The sequence below is a fragment of the Saimiri boliviensis genome, chromosome 14 (assembly GCF_048565385.1).
Source record: "Saimiri boliviensis isolate mSaiBol1 chromosome 14, mSaiBol1.pri, whole genome shotgun sequence".
Taxonomy (NCBI): domain Eukaryota; kingdom Metazoa; phylum Chordata; class Mammalia; order Primates; family Cebidae; genus Saimiri; species Saimiri boliviensis.
The window spans coordinates 43,306,015-43,327,843 of NC_133462.1; the positions used below are offsets into that span (position 1 = coordinate 43,306,015).

The 21,829-nt window shown below is 51.0% G+C and overlaps 1 protein-coding gene across 1 annotated transcript in view; it reads right to left on the minus strand.

Moving 5' to 3' along the window:
- GNA15 (G protein subunit alpha 15) overlaps positions 1 to 14,099 on the minus strand; it is a 32,500-nt gene extending 18,401 nt beyond the window's left edge. Inside the window, exon 1 of the mRNA XM_003938794.4 lies at positions 11,565 to 14,099. Within this exon, the coding sequence (XP_003938843.1) occupies positions 11,565 to 11,709 (145 nt within the window). The 5' untranslated portion in view covers positions 11,710 to 14,099. The remainder of the gene's footprint in view (positions 1 to 11,564) is intronic.
- Positions 14,100 to 21,829: the final 7,730 nt, after the last annotated feature.

Genomic DNA, 21,829 nt, shown 5'->3' on the forward strand with positions numbered 1-21,829 from the left:
GTGGTTGCTGCAGGGAGGACAGACTGTGGGGGGCGAGGGTGGGAGCCAGCGACCAGGATGGAGGGGTCTGCGCTGGTTCAAAGGAGGTGGGGGACAGGGCTGGACCCAGGTGGCTGCCTTGGAGCTGGAGGGAAAGGAAGAGAGACTTAGGAGGCAGAATCTGACAGAGGGTGCAAAATCAGGCAGGGTCCTTGCAGGGCCAGCTGCAGAATTTCTGGGGCTTGGTGCAAGCTGAAACTTCAGGCTCTTCTGAGCCTGGAACCCTCTGGGATAGTTCACGCACCTGTCAAGCCAGCCCTGAGTCTGGGATACTGACGCTGGAAGCTTCTAGAGACTGGGACTAGAGGTCCCAAGAGCCCAGCTCAGCTGCCTGCTACCTAAGCTCTGACATTCCAAGGCTGTCCTTCCCCTCTCTGTGCCTCGATTTTCTCTTCAGTAAAATGGGTGTGATCCACCAGGTGGGAGGTGGGGGGAGGGGCTGGAGGCTTGCCCAGCATCTCATCTGGCTCCCGGGAGCACCAGCATGGGCCCCTCCCAGCGACAGGTGGGGGATGGGACAGCTTCTTTCTCTCCGGGATGCAGGGTCGAGGTGCAGGTGACAGAGGGTCGGAGTGGGGGCGTGCAGTGCCGGAAGAACTGGATCTAGCCAGCGGCAGCAGCAGCAAAAGGGGAAGGGGTGGCCTGGCTGGGGCTCAGAAAGAGGAAACCGGAGCAGAGGACAAGGCGGGAGCAGGGAGAAGGGGTGGGGGTGCCAACTCCCATCTCCCTAAGGGGCCATCGGTCTGCGCCTCCAACCCGTCAGCTCCACCCTTCACCTGCCTCCTCAGGCCTCTCCAGGGGTCAGGTCTCTTTGACTCAAAGTCAAGAAACAGGCTTTTCTCGGCTAGGCGTGGTGCCTATCGCATGTAATCTCAGCACTTTGGGAGGCCAAGGCGATGGTTCACTTGAGGTCAGGAGTTCAAGACCAGCCTGGGCAACATGGTGAAACCCCATCTCTGCTAAAAATACAAAAATTAGCCCAGCGTGGTGGCTGGCGCCTGTAATTCCAGCTATTCAGAAGGCTGAGGCAGGAGAATTGCTTGAACCTGGGAGGCATCACGCCACTGCACTCCAGCCTGGGCAAAAGAGTGAGGCTCCATCTCCAAAAAAAAAAAAAAGGAAACAAAGAAAAAGGCTTTTCTCTTGCTGTAAAGAACATTTGCATGGAAATTGTGAAAACTGACTAATAACGCACGTTAGGAGAGGGTGCTGAGTCATGCTTTTGATCAAGGAAACTTGCTGAGTGTTTAGTGGGGGGAAAAGTATCAGGGGCCAGGCGAGGTGGCTCACACCTGTAATCCCAGCACTTTGGGAGGCTGAGGCAGGTGGATCACCTGAGGTCAGGAGTTCAAGATCAGCCTGACCAATATGGTGAAATACAAAAATTACTACTAAAATACAAAAATTAGCTGGGCAGGGAGGTGCATGCCTACAGTCCCAGCTACTCAGGAGGCTGAGGCAGGAGAATCGCTTGAACCCGGGAGGCGGAGATTGCAGTGAGCTACGATCACGCTACTGCACTCCAGCCTGGGTCACAGAGCGAAACTCTTGTCTCGGGGGAAAAAAAAAAAAAAAGAAAGTATCAGGTCTACAACTTAGCAGAAAATGGTTCAGAAAACAAGTATATGCTTGGGCCAGGCGTGGTGGCTCATGTCTGTAAACCCAGCGCTTGGGAGGCTAAGGAAGCAGGTCAACTTGGGCTAATGAGTTCAAGACCAGCCTGGGCAATATAGTGAGACCCCATCTCTATGAAAAAAAAAAATATATATATATACACACACACACACACACACCCCCATCTCTTATATAGAAAGAATATAAATATTATATATTTTTATATTTTTATATATATTTAAATATATAAATGTATAAATTTATAAATATATAAATCTGTAATATAAAAATATATAAATATAATTTATAAATTATAATTTATAAATTATATTTATATATTATATTTGATATGTTATAATTGTATTTAAATAATATATATTATTTATTATATATTTATGATATATATTATAAATGAATATAATTATAGTTTTATATAATATATTTAATATATTTATATATTATATTTATAAATATATATTAAATTTATAAATTTATATTTGTAATATAAAATATAATTTTTATATTATATATAATAAAAATATATATTTATTTAGTAAGATGTGGTGGTGCACACCTGTAGTTCCAGCTCCTCAGGAGGCTGAGGCAGGAGGATCATTTGAGCCCGGGAGGTCAAGGCTGCAATGAGCCGTGATACATCACTGCACTCCAGCCTGGGTGACAGAGCAAGGCCTGTGTCAGATTAAAAACAAAAAGTTTCCAAAAAAAATAAAAGGCCAGGTGAGGTGGTTCAGGCCTGTAATCTCAGCACTTTGGGAGGCCAAGGCGGGTGGACTCACCTGAAGTCAGGAGTTCAAGGCCAGCCTGGGTGACACGGTGAAACCCCATCTCTACTAAAAATACAAAAATTAGCCGGGCATGGTGGCAGGCGCCTGTAATCCCAGCTACTCGGGAGGCTGAGGCAGGAGAATCGCTTGAACCAGGGAGGTGGAGGTTGCAGTGAGCCGAGATCGGACCACTGCACTCCAGCCTGGGTGACAGATGGAGACTCTGTCTCAAAAAAAATAAAAATAAAAAAAGACTCAAACGACAACGGCCCCCGGGTCCACAGTCTGAAATTCTCGGATGCAGGACTGTGGGAGCTTCAGATTCCAGGATTTGTTGCATGTTAGGATGGGGACGTGTCCACTGACTGCTATCCCTGCAGCAGCATGTAGCGATGGAGTCAGTGAAATAAACCAACGCCCTCCCGCCGGTTCCTCTGCGTTTCCCATGGAGACAGTAAGGGGGACCATCCCGTTCTGGGAGCATTGGCTAGCAGCAGAAGGGACTGTGAGTCTGCTGGCCCGTCGTCGGGTGTCCCTGGTGAGCTAAGAGCTGGAGTCACACCACGATAATAAAATTAGAGCGAGCATGATTTAAATCTTACCCTCTTCCCAAGCCCGAGCCAAGAGACTCTATGTATCCCCAGTTAATCCTCACAGATTCTACGATTTTCCCCATGTGCAGATGAGACACGGAGAATCAGAGAGGTTAAGTGCCTTGCCCAGGGTCACAGAGCAAGTAGAATCCCAGGGGAGTAAACTCGGGGTCCTGTGAGTCCTTCACTAACAAAACAGGGCGTGGCCAGTCGAGCTGGGGTAGGCATCATTAACGTGTCACTTAAAGTGATGTTTTTACCAACCCTGGGAAGCCAGACAGCTCCTTGGGGTGCAGCATTGAACCCAATTGCTGAGGACTGGATGTTTTGAGTTCCTGTCCCTTAATTGCCTTCCAACTCTCAGATTTTATTTATTTTTTCTTCTTTGAGACAGCATCTCGCTCTGTCGCCCAGGCTGGAGGGCGATGGCACAATCTCAGCTCACTGCAACCTCTGCCTCCCGGGTTCAAGCAATTCTCCTGCCTCAGCCTCCAAAGCAGCTGGGATTACAGGCACGCACCACCACACCTGGCTAATTTTTGTATTTTTACTAGAGACGGGGTTTCACCGTGTTGGCCAGGCTGGTCTCGAACTCCTGGCCTCAAGTGATCCGCCCCTCCTCAGCCTCCCACAGTGCGGGAATAACAGGCATGAGCCACCGCGCCCATCCAGGACTGGCCCTTTTGAGCTCCTGTTCCCCGACTGTCTTCCAACTCTCAGATCTTGAGTTCACCCCAAAAGTGCAGAGAACAGACAGAATTGTCACCAAGCAACAGGCGGCTTCATTTCGTTGCGATGCGCTGATTTTGTTTTTCCTCTTCTGTTTTGTTATAGGAAAAACATGATAATCCCGTTGCCACCCGCAACACAGACTTCGTGACTCAGGAACGGGCCACAGCCCATAACCAGTCTCAAGAGCTGTAACCAGAGACCCCTCTTTGCACCCATGGCTGTCCTGAAGCCACAATGGGTTCTGGGACTCCCCCAGGGGCCCTCCTCCCACTACTTCCCTCCAGCCCCCAGTTCCTGGGTAGACATGGGGGTGGTGATCTGTTTTGGGACACCCACCGAAGGCCGTGGGGCCCAGACGGGAACTTCCTGCTTCCTTCAGGGCATGGAGGAGAGAAGGAAGTGGAACCGGTCAGATGCCAGGAAGGAACTGGGTTAACTGTGCCAAGCCCCGGCCCTCACAAGGCAGCTGGGGTCAGCCATGTGCAGAATCCAGCATCAGCCCTCACAGGACACGCGGCTGCCAGGGACCTGCGGAGCCGGGCTGGGCAGCCAGACGGGGCAGGAGGCTCGGCCTCTCAGTCCCACTGTGGCTCAGGCTGAATGCCAATCCCAGATAAATCCTGCTCCCACCTTGGGCCTCATTTTCCCCATCTGGGGCTGGGGTTCTGTGGTATTTCTGTCCCCAAGGCAGGTGACCCAGGGTAGTCAGGAGCACGGACTTCGGCACCGGAATTCTGCATGCAAGTCCCAGCTGTGTGACCTTCGGCAACTCGCCCCACCTCTCTGAGCCTCAGCTCACCCTTTGGGGAAAACTAGCAATACCTGCCTCAAAGTACAAAGAACAGCCCAGACGTGGTGGCTCACACCTGTCATCCCAGCACTTTGGGGAGGCCAAGGCAGGTGGATCACCAGGTCAGGAGTTTGAGACCCGCCTGACCAACATGGAGAAACCCCGTCTCTACGAAAAATACAAAATTAGCCTGGCCTGGTGGTGGATGCCTGTAATCCCAGCTACTCGGGAGACTGAGGCAGGAGAATCACTTGAACCCGGGCGGCGGAGGTTGCAGTAAGCTGAGATCACCGCCATCGCACTCCAGCCTGGGCAACAAGAGCGAGACTCCATCTCAAAAAAAAAAAAAAAAAAAAAAAAAAAAAAAAAAAAAGTAGCCAAGCATGATGGCACATGTCTGTAGTCCCAGCTACTCAGGAAACTGAGGCAACAGGATCACTGGAACCCGGCAGGCAGATGTTGCAGTGAGCCGAGATCGTACCACCGCACTCCAGCCTGGGGACAAAGTAAGACTCTGTCCTCTCTCCAAAAAAATGATAATTTTTAAAAAAGTGCTGACAACAGAACGGGTCCCTTTCACAGCTTTATTTTGTTAACTTTCTTTTTTTTTTTGTTTCTGTTTTTGTTTAGAGACTGGGTCTCGCTGTGTTGTCCAGCCTGGTCTTGAACTCCTGGGCTCAAGCGATCCTCCTGCCTTAGCCTCCCGAGTAACTGGGACTGCAGGCACATGCCACCATGCCCGGCTCACAGCTTCGATCTGACTCCTCCCCGTTCCCCAATATGAGGATTGTTTCACGTCAGGGACAAACCCACCCCCACCCTGGTGCCTTCTGCCATCTTCCTCAAAAGGATTAGCCACCTCCAGGGAAAAAACAGCATTTGGATTCAATTCCTGTTTTCAAGAAGGGACAGAGGTCTGGAGGCAGCCCTCAGACCTGCCTCCAGGGATGGGGTGGTTTAAACCACAGCCCGCAGGGCTGCCATCCGTGCCTGGGGATTTGGACGACGTCCCCTGCCCTCCATCAGTAGAAGGGGCTTCCTGCTTTGGGGCTAGCTGAGTAGTGCCCAGAGTGATATGTGGAAAGGACTTTCCCAGCTCCAGGAAGATATGATACAACGTCTGGGGGAAATCCCCCCAAAAAGGATTGATTCATGCACTTATTCATTCATTATTCATTCATCATACATAAAGTATATCTTTTTTTTTTTTTTTTTTTTTGAGACAGAGTCTTGTTCTGTCACCAGGCGCCAGGCTGAAGTGCAGTGGCGCGATCTCGGCTCACTGTAACGTCCATCTCCTGGGTTCAAGAATGCTCCTGTCTCAGCCTTCCGAGTAGCTGGGACTACAGGCGCGTGCCATCATGCCCAGCTAATTTTTTGTATTTTAGTAGAAACCAGGTTTCACCCTGTTGGTGAGGCTGGTCTCAAACTCTTGACCTCTGGGTCCGCCCGCCTCGGCCTCCCAAAGTGCTGGGATTACAGGTGAGAGCCACCGCGCCCAGCCTCATAAAGCATTTCTTAAGCATCTACTATATGGCAGGCTCATTGTACATCTGTGCTAGATTCTGGAGACACAGGGATGAAGACGACAGATGTGGTCCCTACGCTTTTGCTGCTTGCTGTATAACTGGAGAGGTAAACAATGAACAAGTTAACTGGCCGGGCATGGTGGCTCACGCCTATAATCCCAGCACTTTGGGAGGTCAAGGCAGGCGGATCACGAGGTCAAGAGATCGAGACCATCCTGGTCAACATGGTGAAACCCCGTCTCTACTAAAAAAATACAAAAAATTAGCTGGGCATGGTGGCACGTGCCTGTAATCCCAGCTACTGGGGAGGCTGAGGGAGGAGAATTGCCTGAACCCAGGAGGCGGAGGTTACGGTGAGCCGAGATCACGCCATTGCACTCCAGCCTGGGTAACAAGAGCAAAACTCCGTCTCAAAAAAAAAAAAAAAAAAAAGACATATCAATGTGACATGTCATAATATGACATATTAATATGTCAAATATATAAAAAATATAGACAGGTAGATTTTTGGTTTTTGAGACGGAGTTTTGCTCTTGTTGCCCAGGCTGGAGTGCAGTGGCATAATCTCGGCTCATTGTGACCTCTGCCTCCTAGGTTCAAGCGATTCTCCTGCCTCAGCCTCCTGAGTAGCTGGGATTACAGGACTGCATCACCGCGCCCAGCCAATTTTGTATTTTTAGTAGAGACGGGGGTTTCACCATGTTGGTCAGGCTGGTCTTGAACTCCTGACCTCAAATGATCCACCCGCCTTGGCCTCCCAAAGTGCTGGCATTACAAGAGATGCTCCTTGAAGAGCTAAGAAGCTGGGTGGCCAGCGCCAAAGGACTGATCTTGAGACAAAGCAGCAGCAGCTGGGGTTCAGCGGTCACCTCAGGTTATCAGCCTGCCTTGTCCTCCCAAAGTGCGGCGATTACAAGGGCAAGCCACTGTGCCCAGCCAAATATAAATACATGTATATTTGAGATAGGGCTTTGCTCGGTGGCCCAGGCTGAAGTGCCACGGCATGATCATAGTTCACTGTAGCCTTGAACTCATGGCCTCAAGTGATCCTCCCAGATCAGCCTCCCAAGTAGCTGGGACTACAGGCGCACGTCACCAAGCCCAACTAATTTTTAAATATTTTTTGTAGCCGGGTGCGGTGGCGCGTGCCTGTAGTCCCAGCTACTCGGGAGGCTGAGGTTGGAGGATCGCTTGAGCCCAGGAGTTCTGGGCTGTAGTGCGCTATGCCGATCAGGTGTCTGCACTAAGTTCGGCATCAATATGGTGACCTCCCGGGAGCGGGGAACCACCAGGTTGCCTAAGGAGGGGTGACCCGGCCCAGGTCAGAAACAGAGCAGGTCAAAACTCCCGTGCTGATCAGTAGTGGGATCGCGCCTGTGAATAGCCACTGCACTCCAGCCGGGGCAACATAGTGAGACCCCATCTCCTAAAAAGAAAAATAAATAAATAAATAAAATATATATTTTTTGTAGAAACAGAGTCTCACTGTGTTGCCCAGGCTGTTCTGATTTCCTGGATATGTCATGTATTATTAATATAATAATAGCCGATCTATTAAAGACAGCACATGGAGATAGCCATTAAATAAATTAAATTATTAATTTAAAACCTTCCTTCAAACCGTGGTCCAGAATGCTACCATCAGTGCTTGGAGACACAGACGACCTCCCCTGCCCTCCATCCTCTGCCTTTAATCCATCCTAGCCCAAGAAGCAACCCTAGCTCAGATGGCCTGACGACAGACACTGCCAAACTTTTATTTGTATTTGTTTATTTATTTATTTATTTATTTTTGAGACACAGTATTGCTCTGAGACCCAGGCTAGAATGCAGTGGCACAATCCCAGCTCACTGCAACCTCTACCTCCCAGGTTCAAGCAGTTCTCCTACCTCAGCCTCCTGAGTCGCTGGGACTACAAGCAGGCACCACCATGCCCAGCTAATTTTTGTATTTTTAGTAGAGACAGGGTTTCACCATATTGGCCAGGCTGGTCTCGAACTCCTGACCTAAAACAGTCCACCCACCTCAGCCTCCCAGAGTGCGGGGATTACAGGTGTGAGCCACTGCGCCGGGCCACTACCAAACATTTAAGGGAAAAAAAAAAAAAAGAGAGATACTTCATGAAGAGCTAAGAAGCTGGGTGGCCAGCGCCAAAGGACTGATTTTGACGGAAAGCAGCAGCAGCTGGGGCGGAGAGGTCAAGGGGGACCAGGGTCTGGATTTGACGCCATAGCAGATTTTGCCAGAGAAATAAGTGGATGAAAAAAAAAATTTTTTTTTTTGAGACAGGGTCAGCTTTGCTCTGACGCACAGGCTGGCGTGCCGTGGCGTGATCATAGCTCACTGCAGCCTTGATCTCCCAGGCTCAAGTGATCCTCTTGCCTCAGCCTCCCAAGTAGCTGGGACCACGGTGTACACCACCATGCCCGGCTAATTATTATTATTATTATTATTTTTTTTTGAGACGGAGTTTTGCTCTTGTTACCCAGCCTGGAGTGCAATGGCGCGATCTCGGCTCACCGCAACCTCCGCCTCCTGGGTTCAGGCAATTCTCCTGCCTCAGCCTCCTGAGTAGCTGGGATTACAGGCACACGCCACTATGCCCAGCTAATCTTTTGTATTTTTAGTAGAGACGGGGTTTCACCATGTTGACCATGGTTGGTCTCGATCTCTCGACCTCGTGATCCACCCGCCTCGGCCTCCCAAAGTGCTGGGATTACAGGCTTGAGCCACCGCGCCCGGCCTTATTTTTTTTTTTAGAGACAGGATCTTGCTGTGTTGCCCAGGCTGGCCTCAAACTCCTGAGCTCAAGCGATTCTCCCATCTAGGCCTCCCAAAGTGCTAAGATTACAGGCATGAGCCACTGCATCTGGCCAAGGACCCTCTCAACTCTAGCCTTGATCCCTCTTGCTGAACTAGATAAAAGAATATTTCAGGTGGATCACCTGAGGTCAGGAGTTCGAGACCAGCCTGGCCAACACGGTGAAGCCCTGAGTCTACTAAAAATACAAAAGTTAGCCGGGCATTGTGGTGGGCACCTGTAGTTCCAGTTAGGAGGCTGAGGCCAAAGAATCACTTGAACCCACGAGACAGAGATTTCAGTGAGCCTAGATCGTGCCACTGCGCTCCAGCGTGGGTGTCAAAGTGAAATTCCACCTCAAATAAAAATAAAAATAAAAATAAGGCTGGGTGCGGGGGCACTTTGGGAGGCCAAGAGAGTGGATCACGAAGTCAGGAGTCAAGACCAGCCTGGCCAACAAAGTTAAACTCTGTCTCTACTAAAAATACAAAAATTAACTGGGCATGGTGGTGCACACCTGTAATCCCAGCTACTCTGGAGGCTGGGGCAGGAGAATGGCTTGAACCCAGGAGGTGGAGGTTGCAGTCAGCCAAGATCGCACCACTGTACTCCAGCCTGGGGGTCAAAGGCGAGACTCCATCTTAAAAAAAAAAAAGAAAAAACGTCCTGGCGCGGTGGCTCAAGCCTGTAATCCCAGCACTTTGGGAGGCCGAGGCAGGTGGATCACAAGGTCAAGAGATTGAGACCATCCTGGTCAACATGGTGAAACCCCATCTCTACTAAAAAAATACAAAAAAACTAGCCAGGCATGGTGGAGGGGGCTCCTGTAATCCCAGCTACTCGGAGACTGAGTCAGAAGAATCACTTGAACCCTAGAGGCAGAGGTTTCAGTGAGCCGAGATCTCACCACTGCACTCCAGCCTGGGCGACAGAGCAAGACTCCATCTCAAAAATATAAAATAAAATAAAATAAAATAAAATAAAAGGAAATAAAAGAAAAAAGACCCGGTGAAGGTGCAGCTCCCAGCGTCCTGTCCTTCCTACTCTATTTCCTGTCTCTTTCCTCTCCGGCTGCCTCTTTCCACTGAAAGAGGGAAGGATGATCGTGATCATCACAGGATGCCTACGCTCTTTGCCCGGGACAGACACATGTGAGTCCAGAAGACTTGACATCTTCTCCAGCCCCAGCCCGGGATTCAGGGATCCCAGGAGACCCTCCCAGGCTACATCCCTGGGCTTAGACCAACAGGGCTATAATCAGGGAAGGGTGGTTGGGGGAAAAAAGGTGTAGGAATGAGAAGACCCTGACATTTCAGAGATCAGAATTTTTTTTTTTTTTTTTTTTTTGAGATGGAGTTTCGTTCTTGTCGCCCAGGCTGGAGTGTAGTGGTACAGCCTTGGTTCACTGCAGCCTCTGCCTCCCAGTTTCAAGCGATCCTCCTGCCTCAGCCTCCGGAGCAGCTGGGATTACAGAGCACGCACCACCATACCCGGTTAATTTTTTTGTATTTTTAGTAGAGATGAGGCTTCACTATGTTGGCCAGGCTGGTCTCAGCCCCTGACATCGTGATCCGCCCACCTCGTCCTCCCAAAGTGCTGGGATCATAGGCTGGAGCCACCGAGCCCAGCCAGAGTTCAGAATCTTTTTTTTTTTTTTTTTTTGAGACGGAGTTTCGCTCTTGTTGCCCAGGCTGGAGTGCAATGGCGCGATCTCGGCTCACTGCAACCTCCGCCTCCTGGGTTCAGGCAATTCTCCTGCCTCAGCCTCCTGAGTAGCTGGGATTACAGGCACGCGCCACCATGCCCAGCTAGTTTTTTGTATTTTTAGTAGAGACGGGGTTTCACCATGTTGACCAGGATGGTCTCGATCTCTCGACCTCGTGATCCACCCGCCTCGGCCTCCCAAAGTGCTGGGATCATAGGCTGGAGCCACCGCGCCCGGCCAGAGTTCAGAATCTTGAAGCCTTAGTGACGCCAACTCCCCATCTGAAGCCCCATGTGGACGTCATCACCCCACTTTGTTTTCTCCTAGAGATTTTTGTTGCCGGAATTATTTTATCTGCTCATGAGTTTACAGACTAAATGTCTTGGCTCCTTGACTGGAAATGACATCCAGGAAGACAGAAACATCTTTCTCTGCTGGCTGTGGTGTCCCCGGGAGTTACTCAATAAATCTTGAATGAATGAATGAATGAACCAGTGAACCAATCAATCCATCCTTTCTCGCCCCCAAACGAGCCCTCTCCAGCCGTGGCAGGGAGGTAAAGACGAGAAGGAACAAGCTGAGCCCTCTGGAGACGGAGGAGAGGCTGGAGCCGGCCCCTCCCTTGCGGGCGGGCTGGCCAGAACGGGTTGCACACCTGAGCTCATCATTCCCTTGCCGTGACACAGGCAGGTAGGGCGGGCTGGGCCTGCCTGACGAGGGGCTGGCCGAGTCACGTCTGCTGCTGTGTGTGCCCCATGCAGTGGACAGGCCTGGGCACCGGCACTGCTCTCATGTTGGACAAGGAACTTGGGCTCTCTGAGCCTCAGTCTTTCTCATCTGGAAAATGGGTTCCCAGGCTCCCGATTCCCTGGGAAGAAGCGAGGCCTCCGTGATGCCAATGTCTGACCTAGCCTGGTCCTCCCCCTTGCCCGGATGCCCCTGCCAGCTGCCCACTGCCCACCGGCCCTGGACTCACCCAAAAGCAGCAGCTTGAGCTCCCCACGGTCCTGCTTCTTCTGCTCCAGGAGGAGCCTGTTGATCTCCTGGTCCACTCGGGCGGCGGCCTTCTCATCCTCCGTCAGGCACCACGGGCAGCAGTGCCAGGTCAGCGAGCGCGCCATGGTTCGGTGGCCTCAGACGGCACGGGGTGGCATCGCCCCCGGGTCCCCGCTACCCAGGGCACCCCCCAGCCCTGCTGGCCCTGGAGAGGGCTCCGGGCAGCCGGGTGCACAGGGGGGGCTGCCTTCTTCTTGGGGGACCACCCCCCAGAGACCCAGACTTCCTTGCCTGGAACACCCAGGAAGCCTGGCTCAGCGGTGGCAAGGCTTGAGTGCTGGAAACAGGGTGTGGACGGGAGGAGGTGGGGAGGCTCAGGGCTCCCTGCCCACCGCCAGACCTGCCCAGACCCGGCCCAACAGGTTGACGGTGAAGGGTGCCGGGAGAGGGTGAGGTGGGGGCCCCACGGAGGGCGGGGCGGTGGCGGGAAAATCCCCGCCACAAACCAGGTCCTGCGAGGCCACGGGGCCTTCTTCCTCCTTTTGGAGAAGGGGCGGCCGCTTCTCCTGGGGCCTCGCCTGGAGCTGTCCCCTCCTCTGAGCCAATTAGAAACTGTCAGACCCATGCTACTGCTGAGATATTTATTTATTTATGACCCGGAGTTTCGCTCTTGTTGCCAGGCTGGAGTGCAGTGGCACTATCTTGGCTCACTGCAACCTCCGCCTCCCAGGTTCAAGGGATTCTCCTGCCTCAGCCTCCCGAGTAGCTGGGATGACAGGCACCTGCCACCACGCGGTGCTAATTTTGTATTTTTTTAGTAAAGATGGGGTTTCGTCATGTTTATCAGGCTGGTCTCAAACTCCTGACCTCAAGTGATCTGCCTGCCTCGGCCTCCCAAAGTGGTGTGATTACAGGTGTGAGGCACTGTGCCCGGCTAATGTTGTATTTTTTAGTATAGATGGGGATTCACCATGTTGGTCAGGCTGGTCTCGAACTCCAGACCTCAGGTGATCGGCCTGCCTGGGCCTCCCAAAGTACTGGGATTACAGATGTGAGTCACTGGGCCTGGCCCTGCTGATATGCTTTTAAGAAACAGCGGAGGCCAGGCAGCACAGACGATTCCCAGGCCTCTGCCCAGGGGCTGGTTTTCTGCTCCTGTCACCGTGCAGTTACCACCATCATCCCTGTTTGACAGATGAGGAAGCTGAGGTGCAGAACAGGGGAGTGACAGCCAGGGCTGGGACAAGGCAGAGCCGGGAGCCCATCCCTCACCTGTGGGGCCCCAGAGTCTAGATGGCCACCAGGCAGATTCCGGGGAGGCCAGCCCTTCACTGTTTGAGCATTCATGGAGCGCCAGCTGTATGCCAGGCACCGCAGTCAAGAAACACAGGCCAGGCACAGTGGCTCACTCCTGTAATCCCAGCACTGTGGGAGGCCGAGGTAGGCAGATCAAGAGGTCAGGAGATCGAGACCATCCTGGCCAACATGGTGAAAGCCCGTCTCTACCAAATACAAAAAATAGCTGGGCATGGTGGCGGGTGCCTGCAGTCCCAGCTACTCAGAAGGTTGAGGCAGGGGAATCACTTGAACACAGGACGCAGAGGCTGAGTGAGCCAAGATCACACCACTGCCCTCCAGCCTGCGCGACACAGCAAGACTCCATCTCAAAAAGAAAAGAGAGACAGACAGATCCCAGACCTCCTTACCTAAGGTTCTAGTTGGAGAACAGATAATAAAATAAATTTTAGGCCAGGCGCAGTAGCTCACGCCTGTAATCCCTGCACTTTGGGAGGGCCAGACAGGTGGGTCACCTGAGGTCAGGAGTTCAAGATCAGCCTGGCTAACAGGGCGAAACCTGTCTCTACTAAAAAAATACAAACATTGGCTGGGCGTGGTGGCTCATGCCTATAATCCTACCACTTTGGGAGGCTAAGGCAGGCGGATCACCTGAGGTCAGGAGTTCAAGACCAGCCTGGCCAACATAGCAAAACCCGTCTCTACTAAAAATACAAACAAATTAGCTGGGCAGGGTGGTATGTGCCTGTAATCCCAGCTACTTGGGAGGCTGAGACAGGAGAATCACTTGAACCTAGGAGGCGGAGGTTGCAGTGAGCCAAGATCATAACACTGTACTCCAGCCTGGGCGACAGAGTGAGACTCTATCTCAAAAAATAAAATAAAATAAAATAAAATAATATAGCCAGGTGTGGCGACTCACGTCTGTAATTTTTATTACGTTAGGAAGCCGAGGCGAGAGGATCACTTGAGTTCAAGAGTTCAAGACCAGCCTGGCCAACATGGTGAAACCCCAATTCTACTAAAAATATAAAAATTAGCTGGGCGTGGTGGCATGCACCTGTAGTCCCAACTACTTGGGAGGCTGAGGCAGGAGGATCACTTGAATCCCGGAGGTGGAGGCTGCAGTGAGCTAAGATCAAAACACTGCACTCCAGCCTGGGCGATTAAGTGAAACCCTGTCTTCAAAAACAAAACAAAATTTTTAAAAAGTGTATATATATATATATATATATATATATATATATATATACACACACACACACACACACATAAATGCACACTTTTTAAAAATATACACATATATACATATATATGCATATATGTATATTAAATATATGTTAAAATATACATGTATGTATACATAGACTCATACATATAAAATATATGTGTATATACATATTTTTACACACCTGAGTCTGTCGGATGGTGAAAAATTCTGCGAGAAGAAAGCAGAGCTGTTTCTGGAGAGGTTCAAGGCTGTTGCTTGAATGGGTCAGCGAAGGTCATGCAGACAAGTGGCATTTGGATCAGAAGAAGTCAGACAGGCGGACTGGGTGTAAGACGGACTTTAGGGGTGAACTCAACGGTCCAGGAGACCTTCCCGGGGAGGGCCATCAGGCCACCCCGTCCTCATCCCTCTGGGACATCAGGGGCCTAGAAGTGAGCTGGCGGCAGCTTGGTGAAAACGCTGCTGCATTCTAGATCCTCAGCCAGAGTGTTTGGGTGAAGATTCCCCGCCTCTATGGAGAGGCTGTAGAAAATTCTAGAAAGTTCTGAACCAAAACTCTCCTTCCCAAGAGATCCACATAGTTCGGGGGGCCTCTGGTCCCTTTACAGATAAGGCAAAGTTCAGAGAGGGCTAGGGACACGCCCAGGGTCACACAGCCGTTGGCAGCCACCATCCCCGCCTCCTCCCAACACCAGGTTTGGTGACAGCGGTTGACGCGGCCTCAGCAGCCCAACACGAACGTGCGGTTTTCCCCACCGTTGATTCATAACGAATGGCAGATGGGAAGTACCATAGGGCCCCTCTCCGGTCACTGGGCGGGCAGGTGCCGTCTGCTCACCCAGACACCCACCTTCCTGCCCCCAACCGGATGGCAGTGACAGGGGGCACTCCCACCCGGGACAGGAGAAGAAACGCAGACATAGGTGGCGGCCATGCAGACCTTCCAGGTGGCTCAAACAGAAATGACCCAGCAAAACCCAGGAGGTGGCCGAGCCAGAGGCCCCACGGGGAGAGCCCAGGGGACCACCCTCCTGGCATCTCCCTGCCAGCGTTTCCAGACGGGACGCCAGCACCCACCGTCTTCACAGTCTGGACCAGGGTGGGAGACCCTCACTTGAATACCTTCTGTAGCTCCCACTGGCCTCACAATAAATGAGCCGGCTCCCTGGATCCAGGCCCCAGCTCTGCCCATTTCTTCAGCTTCTGGGCAAAGCTCCCCTGCAGTTCCCCAAACGGGCAAAGCCACTTCCTCCCCACATGCTGCCCGCCATACTGGGCTGGGAACAGCAGGGTGAGCGTGCGTGGGTAGAAAATATGGATTATATATATATATAATATACATAAAAATATATATAAAATATATAAATAATATATAAAATATATATAAATATATAATATATAAAATATATTAAAAATATATATTATATAATTTTTAAATATACACATATACACATTATATATTATATATACTATATATATGATATATAAATATATATGTATATTTATATAGTATATATGATATATAAATATACATTATATATGATACATATATAATATATATATAATACATATATAATATATATATAAAATACATATATAATATATATATATAATACATATATATTATATATATATATATATTTTTTTTTTCCGAGACAGAGTCTCGCTCTGCCACCCAGGCTCACTGCAACCTCCGCCTCCCGGGTACAAGTGATTCTCCTGCCTCAGCCTCCCGAGTAGCTGGGATTACAGGCACCTTCGGCTAATTTTTGTATTTTTAGTACAGACAGGGTTTCACCATGCTGGTCAGGCTGGTCTTGAACTCATGATCTCATGATGTGCCTTCCTCAGCCTCCCAAAGTGCTGGGATTACAGGCGTGAGCCACCACGCCCGACCTGTAGAAAATATTTCTTTCAGAAAATGCATAAAACCTGAATATATCACCTAATAAACCTTTGCAAAGCTGGTATGCACAGGATCCACTGAGGCCAAGAGTAAGGACATTATCAGGTCAGGCGCAGTGGCTCACGCCTGTAATCCCAGCACTTTGGGAAACTGAGGTGGGCAGATCACCTGAGGTCAGGAGTTTGAGACCAGCCTGGCCAACATGGTGAAACCCTGTCTCTACTAAAAATACAAAACTTAGCCAGGTGTGGTCTGTGGTGGTGCATGCATGTAATCCCAGCTACTCAGGAAGCTGGGGCACGAGGTTGCAGTGAGCTGAGATGGCGCCATTGCACTCCAGCCTGGGCAACAGAGTGAGACTCTGTCTCACCAAAAAAAAAAAAAAAAAAAAAAAAAAAGACATAGCCGGGAGCAGTGGCTCACGCCTGTAATTCCAACACTCTGGGAGGCGGAGGCAGGCAGATCATGAGGTCAAGAGATAGAGTCCAGCCTGGTCAACATGCTGAAACCCCGTTTCTACTAAAAATATGAAAATTAGCCGGGCATGGTGGTGCATGCCTGTAATCCCAGCTACTCAGGAGGCTGAGTGAGGAGAATCTCTTGAACCCGGGAGGCAGACGTTGCAGTGAGCCAAGATCAAGCCGCTGCACTCCAGCCTGGCGACAGAGCAAGACCCCGTCTCAAACAACAAAAAAAAGACATTATCAGCCCCACAAAGACCCCTAGTATTTGTCCCCATAGTGATTGCCACCTTCCCCTTAGCAGTAAGTATCATTCTGACTTCTGTGGTATTAACATTTATTTCCAGGTTTGGGAGGTAGCTCCGAATGTTTGCTCACACCTGTAATCAGCGCCTTCAGCACTTTGGGAGGCTGAAGTGGGACCATTGCTTGAACCCAGGAGTTCAAGACCAGCCTGGGCAACATAGTGAGACCCCACTTCTTTTTATCTTTTTTTTGGGGGGGGGGCTGGGGAATACAGTTTCATTCTTGTCGCCCAGGGTGGAGTCCAATGGCACAGTCTTGACTTACTGCAACCTCCGCCTCCCAGTGAGACCCTATTTCTAAAAAAAACATGAATTAGCCAGGGGTGGCGGCTCTTGCCTGTGGCCTCACAGCTACTCTGGAGGCCGAGGTGGGATTGCTTGGCCAGGGAGGTTGAGGCTGCAGTGAGCTATGATCGAATCACTGCACTCCAGCCTGGGTGACAGAGTCGTGCTCTGGTCTCAAAAAAAAAAAAAAAAAAAAAGGATTTCTTTTGTTTTTATTTGTTTAAATTTATGTTTATGTAGCATTGTATTTACTTTCATTTTTTCTTTTTCTTTCTTTCTTTTCTTTTTTTTTTTTTTGGAGACAGAGTTTCCCTTTTGTTCCCCCGGCTGGAGTGCAGTGGCGTAATCTCAGCTCACCACAACTTCTGCCTCCCGGGTTCAAGCGATTCTCCTGCCTCAGCCACAATAGCTGCAATTACAGGCGTGCGCCACCACTCCTGGCTCATTTTTTATTTTTAGTAGAGATGGGGTTTCTCCCTGTTGGTCAGGCTGGTCTCAAACCTCCAACCCCAGGTGATCCACCCACCTCGGCCTCCCAAAGTGCTGGGATTACAGGCGTGAGCCACCACACCGGCTGGACTTTTTAAATCCTAAAAATCATGGTGAATTTTTGCCAGTTTTGAACTTTATGCAAACAGAATTACATAAAATGAATTCGGGTGCACCTGGCTTCTATCATTTACATGATGTGTGTGTGATGAATTCATATTTTGCACATGGTTGTGATTCATTAATCCTTATTGTCACAGACTATTCCTCCGGGTGAAAAAACTACAATCTATTCATCCATTCTACCGTGGAATGGGCATTTGGTTCCATTTCAGTTTGGGTCTGTAATGAACAGGATAGCTATGGACATTTGGTACGTGTCTTTTGTAATTATCTGTATGGCTTTCTGTGGGTCAATATCCAGTGGTAGAATTGCTGGGTTATAAAGGGTTTCCTAGATATTAACTATCTTTTGCCAAAGTGCATGGACCAATTTACACTTCTAATAACTCCCAAGTTTTTTTTGTTTCTGTTTTGTGACAGTCTTGCTCTGCCACCCAGACTGGAGTGTAGTGGTGCAATCTCAGCTCACGGCAACCTCCACCTCCCAGGTTCAAGCAATTTTCCTACCTCTGCCTCCCATGTAGCTGGGATTACAGGTGCCCACCACCACACCTGGCTAATTTTCTTTTTTTGTATTTTTTTTTTTTTTTTTTTTTTTTTAGACGGAGTTTCACTCTTGTTACCCAGGCTGGAGTGCAATGGCGCGATCTCGGCTCACCGCAACCTCCGCCTCCTGGGTTCAGGCAATTCTCCTGCCTCAGCCTCCTGAGTAGCTGGGACTACAGGTGTCCGCCACAACACCTGGCTAGTTTTTGTATTTTTGGTAGAGACAGAGTTTCACCATGTTGACCAGGCTGGTCTCAAAACCCCTGACTTCAAATGATCCACCCGCCTCGGCCTCCCAAAGTGCTGGGATTACAGGCGTGAGCCACTGCGACCGGCTAATTTTTGTATTTTTAGTAGAGACAGATATGAGCCACCATATCGGGCTATTTATTTATTTTGAGGAGTCTCAGTCTCCCAGACTGGAGTGCAGAAGCACGATCTTGGCTCACTGCAACCTTCGCCTCCCAGGTTCAAGCAATGATTGTGCCTCAGGCTTCCAAGTAGCTGGGACTACATGCATGTGCCACCACACTCTGCTAATTTTTTGAATTTTTAGTAGCGATGTCGGTTTCACCAATTTGGTTTCACCAATTTGGCCAGGTTGGCCTCGAACTCCTGACCTCAAATCATGTGCCCGCCTGGACCTCCCAAAGTGCTGAAATGACAGGTGTGAGCAACCGCACCCCGCCTTTTCTGAATTTTTAAATGGGGGCCCTATTTTTTCATTTAGCTCCAGGCCCTACAGATTCTGCAGGGGATGCTGGAGCTGCCTGCCCAGCTGACCAGGCTGGTGCTGGTGTCAAGACCTGGGAAGGGCCGCCCAGCCGTCAGGGCAAGCTGCCTCAGGAAAGACGCTCACCTTCTGTGCCTTTTTTTGTTTGTTTGTTTGTTTGTTTGTTTTTTGTTTGTTTTTTTGAGACGGAGTTTCGCTCTTGTTACCCAGGCTGGAGTGCAATGGCGCGATCTTGGCTCACCGCAACCTCCACCTCCTGGGTTCAGGCAATTCTCCTGCCTCAGCTTCCTGAGTAGCTGGGATTACAGGCACGCGCCACCATGCCCAGCTAATTTTTGTATTTTTAGTAGAGACGGGGTTTCACCACGTTGACCAGGATGGTCTCGATCTCTTGACCTCGTGATCCACCCGCCTCGGCCTCCCAGAGTGCTGGGATTACAGGCATGAGCCACCACGCCAGGCTGTGCCTGTTTCTTTGGGGATGGGCAGGGGACCAGGGGAAGGCAAGGAGCCATCTGGGGTGACACCTGCTGGCCACTGGGGGCACAACACGCACCTGTGACATCCACGCCAGGCCCAGCTCCCCCCCAGCACTCAGGGCCCCTTGGCTGACTCTTCCACCTCTGCTTCTGCCACCTGGTCCATCCCATCATCGCCGCCTGCAGGTGCCCAGTCTCCCGGCTCCCGCCCTTGCTCACCTGTCCTCCCCACAGCAGCCACCAGAGGGCACCTATGAGCACCTAAGTCAGGTCCCGTCCCTGCTCTGTTCGCAGCCCTCCATGGCTCCCACCTTCCTCTGAGGGTAAAAGCCTCGTCCCTTCTCTGCCCTCCACCCCTTCCTCTCTTCCCCTCCCTCTGCCCCAGCCACATGGGCTTCCTCGCCGTTCCTCCAACACACCAGGTGTGGTCCTACCCCAAGGCCTCTCACAGGCTGTGCCTCTGCCTGGCTCCCCCTCAGGCCCCAGCATGGCTCCCTCCCTTCCTGTCTCCCAGGTTGCTAACCACGTACTTCTCAGGCCTTTCCTAAACAGCCTGCCAGAAACAGCCACCATCGGCCGGGTGCAGTGGCTCACGCCTGTATTCCCAACACTTTCGGAGGCCAAGGTGGGCGAACCACAAGGTCAGGGGTTCGAGACTAGCCTGGCCAACATGGTGAAACCCCGTCTCTACTAAAAATACAAAAATTAGCCAGGCGTGGTAGAGGGCACCTGTAATCCCAGCGACTCAGGAGTCTGAGGCAGGAGAATCTCGGAGGTTGCAGTGAGCCGAGAACGCACCACTGCACTCCAGCCTGGGTGACAGAGTGAGACTCCATCTCGAAAAGAAAAGAAAAGAAAAGAAAAGAGCCATCATCTCCCCCTCCAGTCTCATTTCCCTGTTCCATTCCTCTTCCTAGCTGAAGTCATGGTCTCAGTGCTACCTTCTCTGCTGTACTGGAGCGTTTAGTGCTATCGAGGCCTATCTGACCAACAGGCCTATCAGACTCAATGAAACTGAAAGAGGATGTGGGAAAATCACATCCCTCATGCACAAATGGCGGGATGGGGTGTGGCACAGCTGCTGTGGACAACAGTTGTGGAGCTCCCCAAAAAATTAAAATAGAAGGAGCCGGGCCGGGCACGGTGGCTCATGCCTGTAATCCCAGCACTTTGGGGGAAGGCCAAGGCGGGCAGATCACAAGGTCAGGAGATTGAAACCAGCCTGGTCAACATGGTGAAACCCCGTCTCTACAAAAATACAAAAGAAATTTAGCTGGGCGTGGTGGCACGTGCCTGTCATCCCAGCTACTCGGGAGGCTGAGGCAGGAGAATCACTTGAACCTGGGAGGTGGAGGTTGCAGTGAGCCGAGATCACGCCACTGCACTCTGGCCTGGTGACAGAGCGAGACTCCGCCTCAAAAAAAAAACACAAAAAAACAAAAAAACAAAAAAACAGGAGCAGAGGGCCCAGCATGCTACCTCTGGATGCACACCCAGAAGGACAGCAGGGACTCAAGCAGAAGCTTGTGCACACAGGGGCACAGTGGCACAATTCCCAAAAGCCACAAGGTAGAAGCCACCTGGATGGACATCCATCGACGACGGACAGATCAACACAGCGTGGCCCATCCACACGGTGGAATATTACTGAGCCATGAAAAGGGAACCTGGACGCAGACTGCTGTGTGGATGCATCTTGAGAACATCATGCTCAGTGAAAGATACTAGAGACACAGGACACATCCCATGTGGTTCCACCCCTAGGAGGTCCCTAGAGCTATCAGATTCACAGAGACGGAGAGTAGGATGGCGGGGGGATGGCGGGGGCGGGGAGGGAGACAGGCGGGGAGTGTTTGATGAGGTCCATTTCGGTTTGGGAAGGGAAGGTTCTGGAGAGGATGGTGGTGATGACTGCACAGCCGCATGGATGCACTGAACACCACTCAGCTGTGCACTTAGACATCTGGGATCCGTATTTTACTATTCACTTTTTTTCAAAAGGAAAACATAACTGAAGGTCCCACGTCTGCAGCTTACAGAAACGGAGGCCGGGAGGGCAGGACTTCCCCACAGATGCCCTGGACGGTGGGGGGTGGGGGGTGGGCCGGCCCAGGAGCTGGGCTCCTCCCCGTCTCACTCCCTAGTCCCCCAGACAAGGTGTCCCAGTGGGGTTGCTGCGGCCTGGTGCTAGTGAAATGAACCTGAAGCCCGGGATCAAACAAGGTAACGGGGGAGAGGCCCCGGGCCACCGTGCGGATGTGGCCAGGAGGCTCCCCGAGGGGCGGGCAACGCCCTGGGAAGCCCAGGGCTCCTGGGGTCAGGCCTCTGCACACTCACCCCCAAGCCTCTTGGAAGGGCAACAGGAAATTAACCAGAAGGGGGCCGCCAGCA